Source organism: Salmo salar, chromosome ssa23, assembly GCF_905237065.1.
Source record: "Salmo salar chromosome ssa23, Ssal_v3.1, whole genome shotgun sequence".
Classification (NCBI taxonomy): Eukaryota; Metazoa; Chordata; class Actinopteri; order Salmoniformes; family Salmonidae; genus Salmo; species Salmo salar.
The window spans coordinates 44,069,491-44,086,852 of NC_059464.1; the positions used below are offsets into that span (position 1 = coordinate 44,069,491).

At 43.8% G+C, this 17,362-nt stretch overlaps 1 protein-coding gene across 4 annotated transcripts; it reads right to left on the minus strand.

The window, feature by feature from the left end:
• Positions 1-5,493: 5,493 nt before the first annotated feature.
• Positions 5,494-16,559, minus strand: LOC106584720 (CTD small phosphatase-like protein 2-A). 4 transcript variants are annotated; one of them, XM_014170244.2, is made up of 13 exons: positions 16,044-16,559; positions 14,649-14,874; positions 13,765-13,897; positions 12,981-13,127; positions 12,289-12,513; positions 11,650-11,743; positions 11,324-11,435; positions 10,510-10,596; positions 9,019-9,081; positions 8,139-8,218; positions 7,803-7,929; positions 7,546-7,641; positions 5,494-7,245 (listed from the first exon to the last, which is right to left on the minus strand). In XM_014170244.2, the coding sequence occupies exons 2-13, from the start codon at positions 14,871-14,873 to the stop codon at positions 7,180-7,182; spliced, it is 1,455 nt and encodes a 484-aa protein (XP_014025719.2). In that variant the 5' UTR covers position 14,874; positions 16,044-16,559; the 3' UTR covers positions 5,494-7,179. The 4 variants fall into 4 exon arrangements, with proteins under 4 accessions (XP_014025719.2, XP_014025718.2, XP_014025720.2 ...); XM_014170243.2 differs by having other exon boundaries at positions 14,649-14,938; XM_014170245.2 differs by having other exon boundaries at positions 14,649-14,808; positions 16,044-16,556.
• Between the last annotated feature and the right edge of the window lie 803 nt (positions 16,560-17,362).

Genomic DNA, 17,362 nt, shown 5'->3' on the forward strand with positions numbered 1-17,362 from the left:
TCAAATTTTACTGCTTGTGTCAGTTACTTGATGTGGAATAGAGTTCCATGTAGTCATGGATCTATGTAGTACTGTATGCCTCCCATGGTCTGTTCTGGACTTGGGGACTGTGAAGAGCTGGTTAGTGGTGTGTGCTAGTAGCGTTTCAATCGGTGACGCCACTCGCTCTGTCACCATGCAGTATACCGACTAAAAATATAAATGCAACATGCAACAATTTCACTGTTTCAGTTCATAGAAGGAAATTAGTCAATTGAAATACATTCATTTGGCCCTAATCTATGGATTTCACATGACCATGGATGGGCCTGGGAGGGCATAGGCCCACCCACTGGGAGCCAAGCCTAGCCAATCAGAATGAGTTTTCCCCCACAAAAGGCTTTATTACAGTGAGAAATCCTCCTCGATTTGTGACTTAGCTAGCTGGACTTTGGTTTGAAGTGTGTGCCGTGCCCACTTGTGGAGGTGGAAGGCTGGAGCGAGCAGGGAATGGTGTCCCTTGAGAGGGCAAGAACGAGATGTATGTAAGAAGTGCAGTATTATCATAATGAGGAGGAATGGGGGAAAAAGAGAGGCAGAGGAGGTCTAAGAGAGAGAGGGAGGAAGAGGGTGAGCTTGAATTGGTTAAAAATGAAGGAAGAAAGGGAGATGGTTTGTTAAAGAAGAATGGTAGAAAGTGTAAGCAGAGGGAGCTGAAGACAGGAGGAGAAATGGAAGGGAATGAGGGCGAAGTATCGGAGGTGGTTGGTGTGGTGAAGTTCTCGGAGCCCGAAGCTTGCACCAAGGATCAGGATAAAAATGAGTCTGTGACGGTAGGAGTGACATTTTTGGAAAAAGTGGACCCTTGCATTTTGGCTGATCCATTTGTGGTTTCAAGGGTGGGTGAAAAGGAACTTTAGGTGCTGTGGAATCGGTGAAGGTAACCCAAAGTCGTCTTGTGATAATGTTTGTGTTTCTGTTGGGCAGAGGGAGCAGGCGCTCCACGTTAAACCAATTGGGGCAAGAGATGTGAATTGTTTTGCTCTCAAGAAAATGGCGCCATTGAAGTAGTGATTACTGGAGGAGCGGTGAAAGTGGACCAACGAAAAATCAAATCAAATTTTATTGGTCACACACATATTTAGCAGATGTTATTGCGGGTGTGGCAAAATGATTGTGTTTCTAGCTCCAACAGTACAGTAATATCTAACAATTCACAACTATACATACAAATCTAAAAGTAAAATAATGGAATTTAGAAATATATAAATATTAGGATGAACAATGTTGGAGTTGCATTGACTAAAATACAGTAGAATAGAATACAGTATATACATATGAGATGAGTAAAGCAGTATGTAAACATTATTAAAGTGACTAGTGTTCCATTATTACAGTGACCAATGATTCAATGTCTATGTACATAGAGCAGCAGCCTCTAAGGTGCAGGGTTGAGTAACCGGGTGGTAGCCGGCTAGTGTTTGGCTACTTAACAGTCTGATGGCCTTGAGATAGAAGCTGTTTTTCAGTCTCTCAGTACCAGCTTTGATGCACCTGTACTGACCTCGCATTCTGAATGATAGTGGGGTGAACAGGCAGTGGCTCGGGTGGTTGATGTCCTTTATGATCTTTTTGGCCTTCCTGTGACATTGGGGGCTGTGGTGTCCTGGAGGGCAGGCAGTGTGCCCCAGGTGATGCGTTGGGCAGACCGCACCACTCACTGGAGAGCCCTGTGGTTGCGGCCGGCGCAGTTGCCGTACCAGGCGGTGATACAGCCAGACAGGATGCTCTCAATTGTGCATCTGTACAAGTTTGTGAGTCTTAGGGTGAGATTCATTGTGTTTGTGATGCTTGTCGTTTAGTGCGATGCAGACAGGGTGGTGTGAATGGTGAAAAATAAGTTGTCTGTTCTTTTGAGTTTTGTTGTTGAGTCTTTGCCCGACAAAGTGATGTTAGGATATCAGTTATCCCGCTTAAGCTTTTGTAACCGAATACATTACGTTGTTACATGTGTCAAGCTTATGGGCATGTGGCAGCAGTGTGTAGGAGGGAGGTTCCTAGGTGTGCTGAAGGGCATGAGACAAAGAAATGTGTAGCATTGGGGAAAGAAGTGGTATGTGTTAATTGTAGGGGTGCTCGTGAGGCTGGGGATCAGGCATGTCCGGTGAGAGAGAGGCAGGTTGAGGTTATCAGGATTAGAGTAGTGTAGAAGTTGTCGTATGCTGAGCCAGTGAAGAAAGTAGAGGAAGATGGGTCAAGGCGGAGGGATCCTGAGAGGAGTGGTGTGAGTAGTAGATCTGTACCAGTACAGAGGGACAAACCAACAAGTCATATACGTTTCAGTAAGAATGGATTTTTTGACCACTACGCTACTCGGGAGGCTATGTTTGTGCTTTTCTAATAACCAATTTCTGTGTTCATGTAAGTGACTGATTTGAACAAATCCTCACAAGCAGTATCAATTTGGCAGTATGCACACAACCTTTTGTTTTAAGAATGAAAGGATCTCAGTTTCAAGGTGTCAGCTTGGAAAGAAGCCTCGTGAGGTATTGGTCAGTCACATGCATGAACCAAACCCTAATGATGAATTAATTATGAATGACGAATAAGCTAAATCATGCCTATGTAACGTGACCGTAAGTAGTAGATATCTAAAGGGACTGCCCCGATAGAGCTCCATATCTAACGGGACTGCCCGATAGAGCTCCTGACAGACGTGTATTACGGTGCATCAAGTTTTGTTGGAACCTCTCCAGTTAACTGTTAATAAACAGCGATTCATTTAAGATTGACTTTGAGTGTCCCTGTGTAGAATTTCCACGACAGATGCTTCGAGGGTGACTGTTGTCGATGTGTGCACTGGGTCCCTGGTTCAAGCCCCAAGTTGGGGAGAGGAGAGTAACGGCAAAAGTACTGTTTCAGTGCATTCGGAAAGTATTCAGACCCCTTCACTTTTTCCACATTTTGATGTTACAGCCTTATTAAAAAATGGATTAGATTGCTTTTTCCCCCTCATCAATCTACACACAATACCCCATAATGACAAAGCCAAAAAATATGTTTATCTTAAACAAGTCTGCAAAAATGTATAAACTGAAATGACATTTACATAAGTATTCAGACCCTTTACTCAGTACATTGTTGAAGCACCTTTGGCAGCGATTACAGCCTTGAGTCTTCATTGGTATGACGGTACAAGCTTGGCACACCTGTATTTGGGGAGTTTCTCCCATTTTTCTCTGCAGATCCTCTCAAGCTCTGTCAGGTTGGATGGGGAGCATCACTGCACAGCTATTTCCAGATGTTCTATCGGGTGCAAGTCTGGGCTCTGGCTGGGCCACTCAAGGACATTGAGACTTTTCCCGAAGCCACTCCTGCGTTGTATTGGCTGTGTGCTTAGGGTTGTTGTCCTGTTGGAAGGTGAACCTTCACCCCAGTCTGAGGATCTGAGTGCTCTGAAGCAGGTTTTCAAAAAGGATCTCAGTGTAATTTGCTCCATTCATCTTTCCCTCGATCCTGACTAGTCTCCCTGTCCCTGCTGCTGAAAAACATTCCCACAGCATGATGCTGCCACCACCATGCTTCACCGTAGGGATGGTGCCAAGTTTCCTCCAGACGTGACGCTTGGCATTCAGGCCAAAGTGTTCAATCTTGGTTTCATCAGACCAGAGAATCTCGTTTCTCATGGTCTGAGAGTCCTTTAGCCCTCTTGGAGTTTGCCAAAACGCACCTATCACGTGCCTTTTAATGAGGAATGGCTTCCGTCTGGCCACTCTACCATAAAGGTCTGGTTGGTGGAGTGCTGCAGAGATGGTTGTCCTTCTGGAAGGTTCTCCCATCTCCACAGAGGAACTCTGGAGCTCTGTCAGAGTGACCACCGCATTCTTGGTCACCTCCCTGACCAAGGATCTTTTACCCTGATCGCTCAGTTTGGCCAGCTCTTGGAAGGGTCTTGGTGGTTCCAAACTTCTTCCATTTAGGAATGATGCAGGCTGCTGTGTTCTTGGGGACCTTCAATGCTGCAGAAATGTTTTGGTAACCTTCCCCCGATCTGTGCCTCGACACAATCCTGTCTCGGAGCTCTACAGACAATTCCTTCATCCTAATGGCTTGGTTCAATTTCGAGTCTCATAGCAAAGGGTCTGAATACTTCCGTAAGGTATTTATATTTTGTATTTTGAATACATTTGCAAAAATGTCTAAATACCTGTTTTTGCTTTGTCATTATGGGGTATTGTGTGTAGATTTGATGTAGTAGATATAGATGTACTATTGTAAAGTGGTTGTTCCACTGGATATCATAAGGTGAATGCACCAATTTGTAAGTCGCTCTGGATAAGAGCGTCTGCTAAATGACGTAAATGTGAAAAATGTAAATGTAGATTGAGGGGGGAAAAAAAATAATTTAATCCATTAGAGTAAGTCTAACGTAAATTTGTCTTTTTTTTTTTAATCAAGGGGTCTGAATTCTTTCCACACTACATGACCAAAAGGTATGTTGCTCTGTGCAAGGGGGCTCAATTCATCCCAAAGTTGTTCGATAGGTTTGAGGTCAGGGCTCTGTGCCGGCCAGTCTAGTTCTTCCACACTGATCTCGACAAACCATTTCTGTATGGACCTCGCTTTGTGCACCGGAGGCATTGTCATGCTGAAACAGGAAAGGGCCTTCCTCAAACTGTTGCCACAAAATTGGAAGCACAGAATCGTCTAGAATTTCCATTCACTGGAACTAAGGGGCCTAGCACGAACCTTGAAAAACAGCCCCAGACCATTATTCCTCCTCCACCAAACTTTACAGTTGGCACTACACATTGGGGCAGGGAGCATTCGCCAAACCCAGATTCGTCCATCGGACTGTCAGATGAATGTGATTCATCACTCCAGAGAACGCATTTCCACTGCTCCAGTCCAATGGCGGGGAGCTTTACACCATTCCAGCCGACGCTGGCATTGCGATCTTAGGTTTGTGTGCGGCTGCTCAGCCATCAAAACTTATTTCCTGGAGCTCCCGACAAACAGTTCTTGTGCTGACGTTGCTTCCAGAGAAAATGGGGAACTCGGTAGTGAGCGTTACAACCGAAGACAGACGTTCTGTGAGCTTGTGTGGCCTACCACTTCAAGGCTGAGCTGTTGTTTCTCCTAGACGTTTCCACTTCACAATAACTGCACTTACAGCTGACCAGGGCAGAAATTTGCCCAAGTGAATTGTTGGAAAGGTGGAATCCTATGACGGTGCCACGTTGAAAGTTACTGAGCTCTACAGTACCGGCCATTCTACTGCCAATGTTTGTCTATGGAGATTGCATGGGTGTGTGCTCAATTGTATACACCTGTCAGCAACGGGTGTGGCTGAAATAGTCAAATCCCACTCATTTGTAGGGGTGTCCACATCATTTCGTATTTTTAGTGTGTGTGTGTGTGAGACTAAGTTGCTCCGGATAAGAGTCTCTTGCTAAATAATGTATGCGTCTTGGCTCATACTGATGCAGTTCAATAAAAACAAAATGTAAATCATTCATTTTCATTAATTGTATAAAAATGTATTTATGATCAAGGACACCATTGAGTAACACCGAGTACAACAGGAGTGACCGTCCAAGATGATCAATGACAACAGAGTCTTATCGGCCAAACTTTCAGACTGGTACATAAGAGATTCCACACAAGACTAAGAACAGCATTGAAAAACATGATTTAAAAGATAAAACAAAATGTTAGCCGTTTTGCTGGTGCTACGATTTCAAAATAGTCCGGACATAACAATTGAGGTGATAACTTGTGTACAAAAAAAATGATTTTTACATAGGGCTGGATTTAAAAGTATTTTTTTTTTTTTTTTTACAAAAAGTGCAGGAGCTCCGAAGCCTTCCTTCCTCCTTAAACTCTTCATCACACCCTAAAAACAGAGCATCTTAAGGGTATTTTTAAAGATCTTTACAAAAAAAGTGGTGAAATCTCAAATATACATTTTCTAAATTAATATCTGGGCCATCATTATGGCTTGTTGAATGGTCTTCAAGTGAAACCTTATACTACATTAACATTACGACCTATACACATCATGATGATTTCATAAACATTTCCTCCTAAAAGATAGTTTAAAACCCGCACATTGTTAGAGACCACATAAACTGCACTTAAAAAAAAATGGGACTAAAAAGCAGACTAGGAAATAAGCATGCATACCAAATTACACCCTATTCTAGTGTATAGTGCACTATATAGGGAATAGGTCCCATAGGGCTGTGGTCAAACAGTGCACTATATAAGGAATAGGTTGCCTTTTGGGATGCAAAATTTGCAGGCAGACAACAGAAAAATCACTTATCCCCCCCCCAAAGGTTTAAAAAAAATATGTAAAAGAAGCAGTCAGTTAAAAGAGGAATGCATACTAACATCAGAAGCACAGTGAAAAGTAAAAAAAAAAATATATCCGTCATATATACACATGTAATCGAGTGTGTATATTATACAGGTTTGACTGCCCATTCCTGTTCAAATGAGTCTGGAGCAGTCAGGTCCTCACACTCAAATACTGCATGACATTCAGTTCAGTCAGTCCAAAATTGTAGCTGCAGATGAGAAATATCTCCCAGAAAGTCGCCACGGTCCTGTTCATTTAGGCACCAAACCGAAGAAAACGGTCCAAATTGGAGAGGTTCTGCCTGGACTTGTCCAATCAGAAACGTTTTATTTTCCTTAGTTGCAAAACGTTTGTGCCCTAACAAACACGGCCCTACTTTCAAGAATAAACAAGACGTCCGTCTAGGCAGAAGCCTTTTACAATACAAGGGGATTGCTCTAGTCTGGGGATACAGTTTAGTTTGAGTATAACAGTTTAGTTCGAGAATACAAAACATATACAAATACTCAAACTGTACATAGCTTCAGGAATTATAAAGATTGGTGTTTTGTTGTTTTCTGTAACAAGAAAATCCTCTGCAATGGCGTTTTGTTGTTGGTATTTTCATGAAAATGTTAATCGGTAATGAAAACGTAGTTGTAGACAGAGATCCATATAAAACAACATCCTCATTTGAGTCAGTTAAACGTGATTCTCCTCATCTCCGCTGTGTTGAAAGGAAGGCATCCCTCTCCATGTACTGCAGGGACTAGTCCATAGAATTAGAACGAACATTCTAATATAAATATAGATTCTATATTTCTATGGGTTAGCCTGCTGGGTCAACCAATCACAAATCAGTCTGGAGGAAGGAGATCGTGAAGACGAAACCGGTCTCTGACGTAAGGCCTTACGTCCTCATTCTGTGGGAGAGTAAGAACAGAGGTTGCATAAAATAGTACACCAAGAGAAATGACTGAAGTGACTTTCGTGGAGGAAGAGAAAGAACAGAAACGGGTCTGTTTATGCAAGCCGTATACAGACAATCTTACAGGTACAAGGGCAAATTTACATTTTACTTTTTTTTTTTTTCTCAAATGTTTGATTGAGTACATAAGGAAGTCGCTTGAGTTGGATGCACATCCAACAACATACCATCTCCACTAGCTTCTCCAGAATGAGTACATACCATCTCCACTAGCTTCTCCAGAATGAGTACATACCATCTCCACTAGCTTCTCCAGGAAAGGAACCAGCTTGAGGAGCTCGTTATCATTCCTGTCCATGAACCAGCTCTCGATGGGAATCCCATTGGAAAGCTGCGATGAAGAACCATGACGTTTTGAATAGTATATGAATATATGCTACTTTGTCGTCACTTTTATCCAAAATACTTTGTATATTGAGTGCATATAATTTAAGTATGCGATTCCTGCGGGATAGAATGAGTAGCTGTACTGTGAAAGGTATGAAGGCTTACCTGATAGGCGAAGGCTTGAGGTGAATTGTCGATTATTATGGTTTTTGACAGATCTCTTCCAAGAATGTTTAGGTCCTTGATGTAGTTTCCTTGAACACACACACAGTGCTCACGAAACAACCGATGCCTGTAGGAGAGGTAGAAAAATAACCAAATGATTAGTCAAGTGTAGTGGTGGGTGTTAGGACATTAGCACAAGCTTTATACACACACCCTAATCCCTACGTAGGTGCACTACTTTGGGGAATATTGTGCCATTTGGGATACAGATCATGGTGCAACTCAACACTGGTTAGTTGTAATCGTTCAAAAGCAATAACTTTTTATTTAACTGACCTGACCAACTGTTTCTTGGGGTCCAGGATGTTCAGTAACTTGTCTGCATACACCTTCTTAGAGGCAGTGAACAGAATGATCTGTGAACGACAAGAAACCCATAAGAATAATTTTAAAAGATATATATTTCCGTTCCGTTTGATTGTCTGTCCCAGTGAAGTCTACAGTAGAGGATTACACGAGAACGGGACGCGCGGGAATCAAGTTCGGGACAGGATCAACAGTCCACAAGAATGGGCAGTGCAGTAATAGGGGTGGAAATACAGTGTCATGTCATAGACAGGACAGACAGGGGTTTTTCTTTATTTTTTTACATTGTAGAACAAACAAACAAAACATGAAAACTATGAAATAACACACATGGAATCATGTAGTGACCAAGAACGTGTTAAATCAAAATATATTTTATATTTGAGATTGTTCAAAGTAGCCACCCTTTGCCTTGATGACAGCTTTGCACACCCTTGATATTCTTGCAGCCACAGGCATTGCTTGCTGTTTGGGGTTTTAGGCTGGGTTTACATTTACATTTTAGTCATTTAGCAGACGCTCTTATCCAGAGCGACTTACAGTAGGGAATGCATACATTTCATGCATTTTTTTGTTGTTGTACTGTATAGCACTTTGTGACATCGGCTGATATAAAAAGGGCTTTATACATAAATTTGATTGAATAGCCTACATACTTTTGCACGCAAAATTGAGCACGGGACGGCAGTGATTTATATGGAGAAGGGACAGGACAGTTCCGGGGTTATAGAACTGTTGTGGGATCAGGATAGTACAGGTGGGGGGGGAATTGACAGAACAAGACAGGAATGAATATTCACTCTAGTCTACAGTGGTCTGATGTCTATGTATTAAACACGTAGGACCTCACCTCGTAAATTTGAGACATGCGCTCCAGGAACTCTCTGAAGAACGGCCTCAACCGCACATACACCTGCAGAGAAGACAGAATCATATGGAAACCATATGTCAAGAGCGTTCCCTGTTCAGTGAAAGATATATTTTGCATGATGAAAAATAGGGGTAGGTTATAGAAAATCAACGGACCATCAATGTAATAAGAAATCTCAGTTGCCAGTAGCAACCACTACAGAATGTCCGGTCAGAACAAGGATGAGGCGGATGTCCAGGTTAAGGGGGGTTTAATGGAAGATAGCCACATACATCTGACCACTCATGGTTCAGATAACTGACAATCATGTCCAGTGAGACCTGACATTAACTACGGGTCAAATTGTTGCGCTTGGCTGGAACAGAGCTGGAGATGAATCATGCCAAGTGATCCTAGTCTAGAACCCCTCCCCAGCGGAACGTTCGGGAACCTCTTCCCAGCGGAACAGCGGAGTGTTCGGGAACCTCTTCCCAGCGGAACAGCGGAGTGTTCGGGAACCTCTTCCCAGCGGAACAGCGGAGTGTTCGGGAACCCCTCCCCAGCGGAACAGCGGAGTGTTCGGGAACCCCTCCCCAGCGGAACAGCGGAGTGTTCGGGAACCTCTTCCCAGCGGAACAGCGGAGTGTTCGGGAACCTCTTCCCAGCGGAGTGTTCGGGAACCTCTTCCCAGCGGAACAGCGGAGTGTTCGGGAACCTCTTCCCAGCGGAACAGCGGAGTGTTCGGGAACCTCTTCCCAGCGGAACAGCGGAGTGTTCGGGAACCTCTTCCCAGCGGAACAGCGGAGTGTTCGGGAACCTCTTCCCAGCGGAGTGTTCTGGTTCTCAGGTCACTTATGTCATTTGATGTTGAAGACACCGACAAGTACCCCTGCATGGGGGGACCATCCAAGCGAAGAAACAAGTGAAAGAGGGACCCAACATGTCCGTATGCACGTACACTTAAACATCAGACCGACATGGATTTAGTCCACGGAGGGAAACGCTGGTAGTTCTCATCAGGATGGGGACGTTTCAGACCATACGGTGTTCCCAGGGTCCAACACTAACTGAAGTCCAGGTAATCTAGGCCGAACGAGAATTGCTGATAAGTAATTGGCTGACCTTGACCAATAAGACACTAACAAAAGTGGGGGTCCCCTGAATGGGATACTAAGCTGCCTGACTAGAAGCAGATGACTGAAGCTGGCCATTTTAACATGACAAAATCACATAAAACCTAATGCTTTTTCTCAATTTGTCTTACCTTGATTCCTCATGTCCCCCCTCTCCTCGCCTCCTTCTCAAAACGCATAGAAGTAATCCATGGGAAAAAAGACCGTGGATATTCTCTTACAATGTGGTTTGAGAATAAAGCGAGGAGAGAGAGAGAGAGAGAGAGACACAAGGAAAGAATCAAGGAAAGAAGAATTGAGAAAGAGCCCTTGACAATCACTTAACACCTGTGGATTTCTATAGTATCACAGCCTGTACCTGGTAGATTACATCTTGGAACAGGACAGGGAAGGTCAGGGCTGCGTCCTCCAACTCATTCAGACTACAGTGCACCAACGTCTCGTCCTGATGAAGACAAACAGTACATCTTCTGGTTAGTGGCTGTTCAACCTTCTTTAGTTGAATGCACCGATTGTAAGACGCTGTAGATGAGAGCTAGCCTAGTCGCAGATTGGTTTGTGTTTCTTCTGCCTACTCCAATTGTCAAGCCCAATTTAACCTTTGCTAAGCCCCAGAATTTTGAGAAACCAATCGCAGCGCTCCGATGGGACAGCAACTGTGGTAGTCTGGCACCCAGGCTATATTAAAGAGAGCAGAAACAGAACGGCACCCAGGGTATATTAAAGAGAGCAGAAACAGACCGGCACCCAGGCTATATTAAAGAGAGCAGAAACAGACCGGCACCCAGGCTATATTAAAGAGAGCAGAAACAGACCGGCACCCAGGCTATATTAAAGAGAGCAGAAACAGACCGGCACCCAGGCTATATTAAAGAGAGCAGAAACAGACCGGCACCCAGGCTATATTAAAGAGAGCAGAAACAGACCGGCACCCAGGCTATATTAAAGAGAGCAGAAACAGACCGGCACCCAGGCTATATTAAAGAGAGCAGAAACAGACCGGCACCCAGGCTATATTAAAGAGAGCAGAAACAGACCGGCACCCAGGCTATATTAAAGAGAGCAGAAACAGACCGGCACCCAGGCTATATTAAAGAGAGCAGAAACAGACCGGCACCCAGGCTAGACATGAGCTTCTGCTAATGACTCAAATACAAAAATGTGCTACTCACTAAATCTAGGACCAGGGAGAACTCTGGTGTGCTGCGTGTTTTGAGAGGCAGTGCTGGTTTCCTGGCTATCTGCTCCTCAGTCAACGGAGGCACATGCTTGATGAAGAAGTACCTGAAAACAGAGCAGGCACAGAAGATTTTAGTTGGTCCAAGTAAAGAAAAACCTTTACACACAATACTTTTCTTCAGTTTGTTAGATGGTGATGACGACACACAGATGGGCGACCTATTTCTACTACTTATTATTCTACAGACATTTAAAGAGAGAGGCATTTAAAACGTTTGTTTGTTTGGTAAGGTTGCTAAATAAACTAAGAGGTACTCACGGATCAAAGACTTCCCAGTCCTCCTCGTAGGTGCCGTCTGCAGGGGCCGTGGGAGGAGCGTGGGAGTAACAGCTGACTGGGGTGCATCCCGGAGCTGGATGACATCATATTTAAATGGAGCAGAAATCCACAGGTTTTATTTATTTGCATTTACTTTTCTCCCCAGGTATTTCAACATAGCAAACACAGCAAGTAAAAATTCCACTGAATATTCCAGATCACTAATCACTGGGTTTTAACCTGTTAGAAGGGGGCATATCCCCCCGTGGTGACCTGTTAGAAGGGGGCATATATCCCCGTGGTGACCTGTTAGAAGGGGGCATATATCCCCGTGGTGACCTGTTAGAAGGGGGCATATATCCCGTGGTGACCTGTTAGAAGGGGGCATATCCCCCCGTGGTGACCTGTTAGAAGGGGGCATATATCCCCGTGGTGACCTGTTAGAAGGGGGCATATCCCCCCGTGGTGACCTGTTAGAAGGGGGATATTGACCTGTATCCCGTGGTGACCTGTTAGAAGGGGGCATATATCCCCGTGGTGACCTGTTAGAAGGGGGCATATATCCCCGTGGTGACCTGTTAGAAGGGGGCATATCCCCCCGTGGTGACCTGTTAGAAGGGGGCATATCACCATGGTTACCTGTTAGAGGGGGCATATCTGTTTCTGTAACCATCTCCCCTTCCTCGACAGGTGGTTCTGGTGTAGCCAGGGGAGCCGGTGGTGGTACTGGAGCTGGGGCAACAGGAGACAGGACGATGCCTTCTGTAGATGTGGGGGTACTGGTGGACATTTCCTCCACCTCCAGCTGCTTCACAATCTCCTCAGCCTCCAGCACCTGCCCAGGTGAGTCAGACCCAAGAGTGGCTGGATCGGGGAGACACAGGGTTAATCTCAAAAAGTATTTTCTGTGATTCTTTGCATATTCTCTCGTTAACTCCGAACAGAGAGGAATAAGGCAATGACGAGAGAAGAGTGAGCATGGATGAAGAAAAAAAAAGGAAAAAAAGTGCAACCCACAGATGTTTTACATTTAAAACCTCTGTCTGGACGAGGGGAATACACAGAGTGACGTGGAGAAGAGGGAGGTATAAGAGAATTCCTTTAGGACCGGTAAAAAAAAAAAAAAAAACCACGGGGCTGGTATCCCAGACAGATTACGCCAAGTCATGGACTAGTAAATCACGTTGGAGAAACTCCATTGAGTAAATGTGTTTCAGTCCAATAATAGGTTTAATCTGTAACCGGTCACATTCTTAGACTGGTCCTCCTGGTTGAAAAAAAAACCAAAAAACACAAGACACAATGATGAGACTTGAGGCAGATTCTGTTACCCGTCTTGGTTGCAGGTGAGAAGAAGTTGAAGACTGGTGAGAAGATGGTCCCCAGGAGAGTAGTGCGAGGAGGGCTGATGGCTACCTCCACGGGGACTTCCAGTTTTCCATTGGGCTTCAGGGGCTTACTGTTCAACGTCATTGGATCTGAGGGGAAAACAAGAGAACTTGACTATTTCCAATGAAACCTTCAAAATCCACCTGCTTATGGCAATGCAAGATACTTCCGATTTCCTGAGAATGATCACCGCCTCCTTATAGCGGAGGGGAAGTGTTATCCACGTGGTCGACAGCCCGAACTCTTCCACTGGATATGACAACATCCACACAATTATAGCAAAACAGGACATTTCGATGTCATGAACATTAATGACCAATTGACTCATTGCAACATTTCCAAAAGCAGATGTTCACAAAGATGGCGTCGTGACAACAGTTTGTCATTTAGCGCTATGAACGACTCCATTATTAATACAGATTACAAACTGGGTGGTTCCAGCCCTGGATGCTGATTGGCTGACAGCCGTAGTATATCAGACCGTATACCACGGATGTGACAACATGTATTTTTACTGCTCTAATTACGTTGGTAACCAGTTTATCATAGCAATAAGGCACCTTGGGGGTTTGTGGTATATGGCCAAAATACAACGGCTAAGGGCTGTGTCCAGGCACTCTGCGATGCGTTGGCTAAGGGCTGCCCTTAGCACGTGGTATATTGGCCATATACCTCCCCCCCTCGTGCCTTATTGCTTAATTATGCCAGAGGAATGTCTTGACTCACCAGGTTTGTTAGCCCTTCTCCTGCAGCCCCCGGGGATAGCTTTGTTAGGAGGATGAGGAGAAGACGTGATCAGGTTGCTGCTGTCCACTTTACAATCAATACGACTCCTCTTAGCTGGGATGTCATGCTCCATCTGACATAAAGGAAGCAGAGTAGGAGGGACTAGTAGTTAGTGTCACGACTTGCTGAAAGCAACATTCAATATGGCACCCTTCTGACTCGTAGCTTTTATTTAGGATGCTACTCCTCTTCAACCGTTTAAGATCAAAACGCCATTCAAACTATAAAAAGGTGAATTGCACCAGCAGATTTTGGCCTCTTTTTGGGGGGGGGCTTGCTCCTCAAGAAATGGCAGCCATGACAGAAGCCAAATGTGACTTGGCTTGGGGGTGTGGTTTGATGTGGGTGTGTCCTTGCCACCACCAAGACACACCCATCTGTCAGAATCTTTAGCATTTGATGTACAAATCCCATTCAAGTCATGGGACCGATATTAGTATTTTTCCAGCATCATGTCCAAATCATTTGAAAGTATCTCAAATTGATTGTGAAGCTCAACAAAGTCAATTGGATTATTTGAACACGAAGCGTGTTAAAACGCTAATATCCATCCCATGAATGGGATGTGCTGCAATTTATTTTATATTTAACCTTTATTTAACTAGGCAAGTCAGTTAACAAATTCTTATTTACAATGAGGGCCTACCGGGGAACACCTCTACACTCTAACCACTAGGCTACCTGCCACCTCTACACTCTAACCACTAGGCTACCTGCCACCTCTACACTCTAACCACTAGGCTACCTGTCACCTCTACACTCTAACCACTAGACTACCTGCTGCCCCAAATGTGAGCATTTGCAAACAGTTCACACAAACACACCTTGACAGCATTTCCCCTGATGAACTTCTTGATGGTGGAAAACAGGCCTGTCTCATTCTTCTGCATTCTGGGGCCTCTCCTGGTCGCGGCAGTGGTCTCCACCTCACAGTGTTTCCTCTTGGCCTGGGCTGGGCGTGGGGCTGAGGCTGGACGGCCGGGGCTGGATTTGGGACCAGGTTTAGTGCTGGGCTGCTGAGAAGCTTTCCGCACTCTCAACCTCATCATCCTACACGTTACATGGAAGACTGGTGTGGCAGCACAGCAAGCAGACAGGGCAATATATATTACAACTACAACAAAGAAAACACGGGAAACCAGTGAGGTGACATGTAGCCAAGTCAGAGCTTTAACACTGCCACAACACGTTTATTTATTATAGCCCTAACAATGTGTTTATTTTACTTTGTTAGGATGTTTGGCATATTCTTGACATCTGTATTCCCAAAATCGATTATATCTAAAAAAAATATAAAAAAAATAAAAGAGTATTGAGAATTATAATTAACCGTTATTGTAATTTTAATTTATAAATATTTCAGAATACAGATTTAAATTCACAATAACATATCCACAGTGGGATGATCTATGCTACAGTACTATGCTACAGTAGTTATTTTATGAACACTACCAGAAAAGTGGGCGGTGTTCATTCTGCAAGCTTTTTTCTCTCCTTCTAGCTGAAGTTGTTGCCAAACTTAACTAGCTGCTTGTATGAGGCCTAGGTAACTAGTTAGAAAACGACGAGAATTCCCTTTCACAAGCCAAGTCATATAGGACTTTAAACCAAATATGAGACTTGACCAAAGTCACCTATATATGGCTCCAAACATTAGTAATTTGTTAGCTAGTATCTAGTTAGCAGGTTAGCAAAACTGTAAGTGCAAGCCCGTGAACAGCGAGTGACAGGCATGAACATTGCATTAGCTAGTTAACTGTTATGTAACCAGTGTTAGCTAGCTAACCTTAACTGTTAGCGACCCAATTATTTTATTACGGTCATTCTAAAACGATATACCGGTATTCACATAGTAAGATGGCTAGTTAGCCAACGAAATCGGGACTAACGATAAAAGTAACGGCATAGTTGTCTGGCTCGCGAACTAGCTAACGTTAGAGTTAGCTAAAGCTATCCACTTAAGATCAGGCTAGCTAGCCATTTTGATTTCACGATTGCCAACCAAACAACATGCATAACATCGGGCAACAGTTTAATATTAGATTAAATGAAACAAATGACTAGAATTGCAAAACACGTCGCTAGATATAGCTAGCTAGTCACGTTAGCTGGTAGCATTTAGCTACACCAAGCTGGCAAGCTAGGTGCTCACTGGTGATATGGCAATCGTTTGAATCAAAGACATGTTGACACAGCCATAAACAATGAACGTTACTTACCGACGGTCCAATAAATTCGTAACCAAACTTGCCGCTTGCCTGTCCACACTGGTAGCCGCAACAGGGCGGCCACCGAGAGAGAGAGAAGTCTGGCCGTCGTTAACGCTGCCAGCTGTGTTCAGAACCACAGACCATCGACGGGCTCTTTGGACGCCATTTCCCGCCTCATCACAAATTCTGAGAGTGCACTCGATAAAACTACTCTGACTCCAGCGCTAGTTTGATGTCTAGGAATGTGGATTACATTACATGCAATTTACAGTGTGCCCACCATCGCAAAAACAGCTACAAGTAACCACTGAATAACGTCATAAGTATGCGGTAAAATGGTTTGTAAGAAATATATTATTTTCATGATATGGTTTGACTGCTCACGTGTTTCAATACGGAGCATATATGTGGCTGCTGCACCGGAGTAAACCGAGTGTACCCACTGTAATGCGAATCCTAGCTCCCTCGTCTGAAACCACGGTTGATTGTTACATATATATATATATGTTTAATGTATTTAACTAGGCAAATCAGTTAAGAAGAAATTCTTATTTACAATAACGCCTACCCTGGCCGAAACCTAACCCGGACGATGGGCCAATTGTGCGCCACCCTATGGGACTCCCAATCACGGCCGGTTGTGATACAGCATGGAATCGAACCAAGGTCTGTAGTGACGCCTCTACCACTGAGGTGCAGTGCCTTTGACTGCTGCGCCACACATATGACCTGCGCAGGCGCAACTAGGCATTACTGGTACACAATTTATTTTCAAAAATAGGTTTGGAAAGCAAAGTCTGATCGCATATACTTCCAAAGCCTACTAAGCATACTGAGTACCAGTATGTGTGGATGCCTTGTATGGTGTGGTCATTGTAAGCAGAGAAGGACGTCATACTATAGAATTTGTCAAACATAAAAGGGATCGGCATAGGACTAGCCCTTCAGTGTAGCTTATCAGCAAAATAGATCAAAAATAGTACAAAATAAAATGTTCTTTATTAAAATTACTCAACTTTTATATTTATTTCCTATAGAAATGAAAGCAGGACAATCATATGTAATAAAATCATATTGAGGTGAGGCTGATTGTTACATTAGCTGTATATATCTAATGTTTGCTTTGGAAATTCATATTTAAATACATTTTAGTATAAAGCTGGTCAATTCTCTCCTAATAATCCTCATGAGTTGTGAGAATCCCTGTTACTCCCAATTTACAAGCCATTATCATATATAGATAAGTTTATGTGCTGCTAACATGTTGTGTTGCTACCATGCTGTGTTGTCATATGTTGCTGCCTTGCTATGTTGTTGTCTTAGTTCTC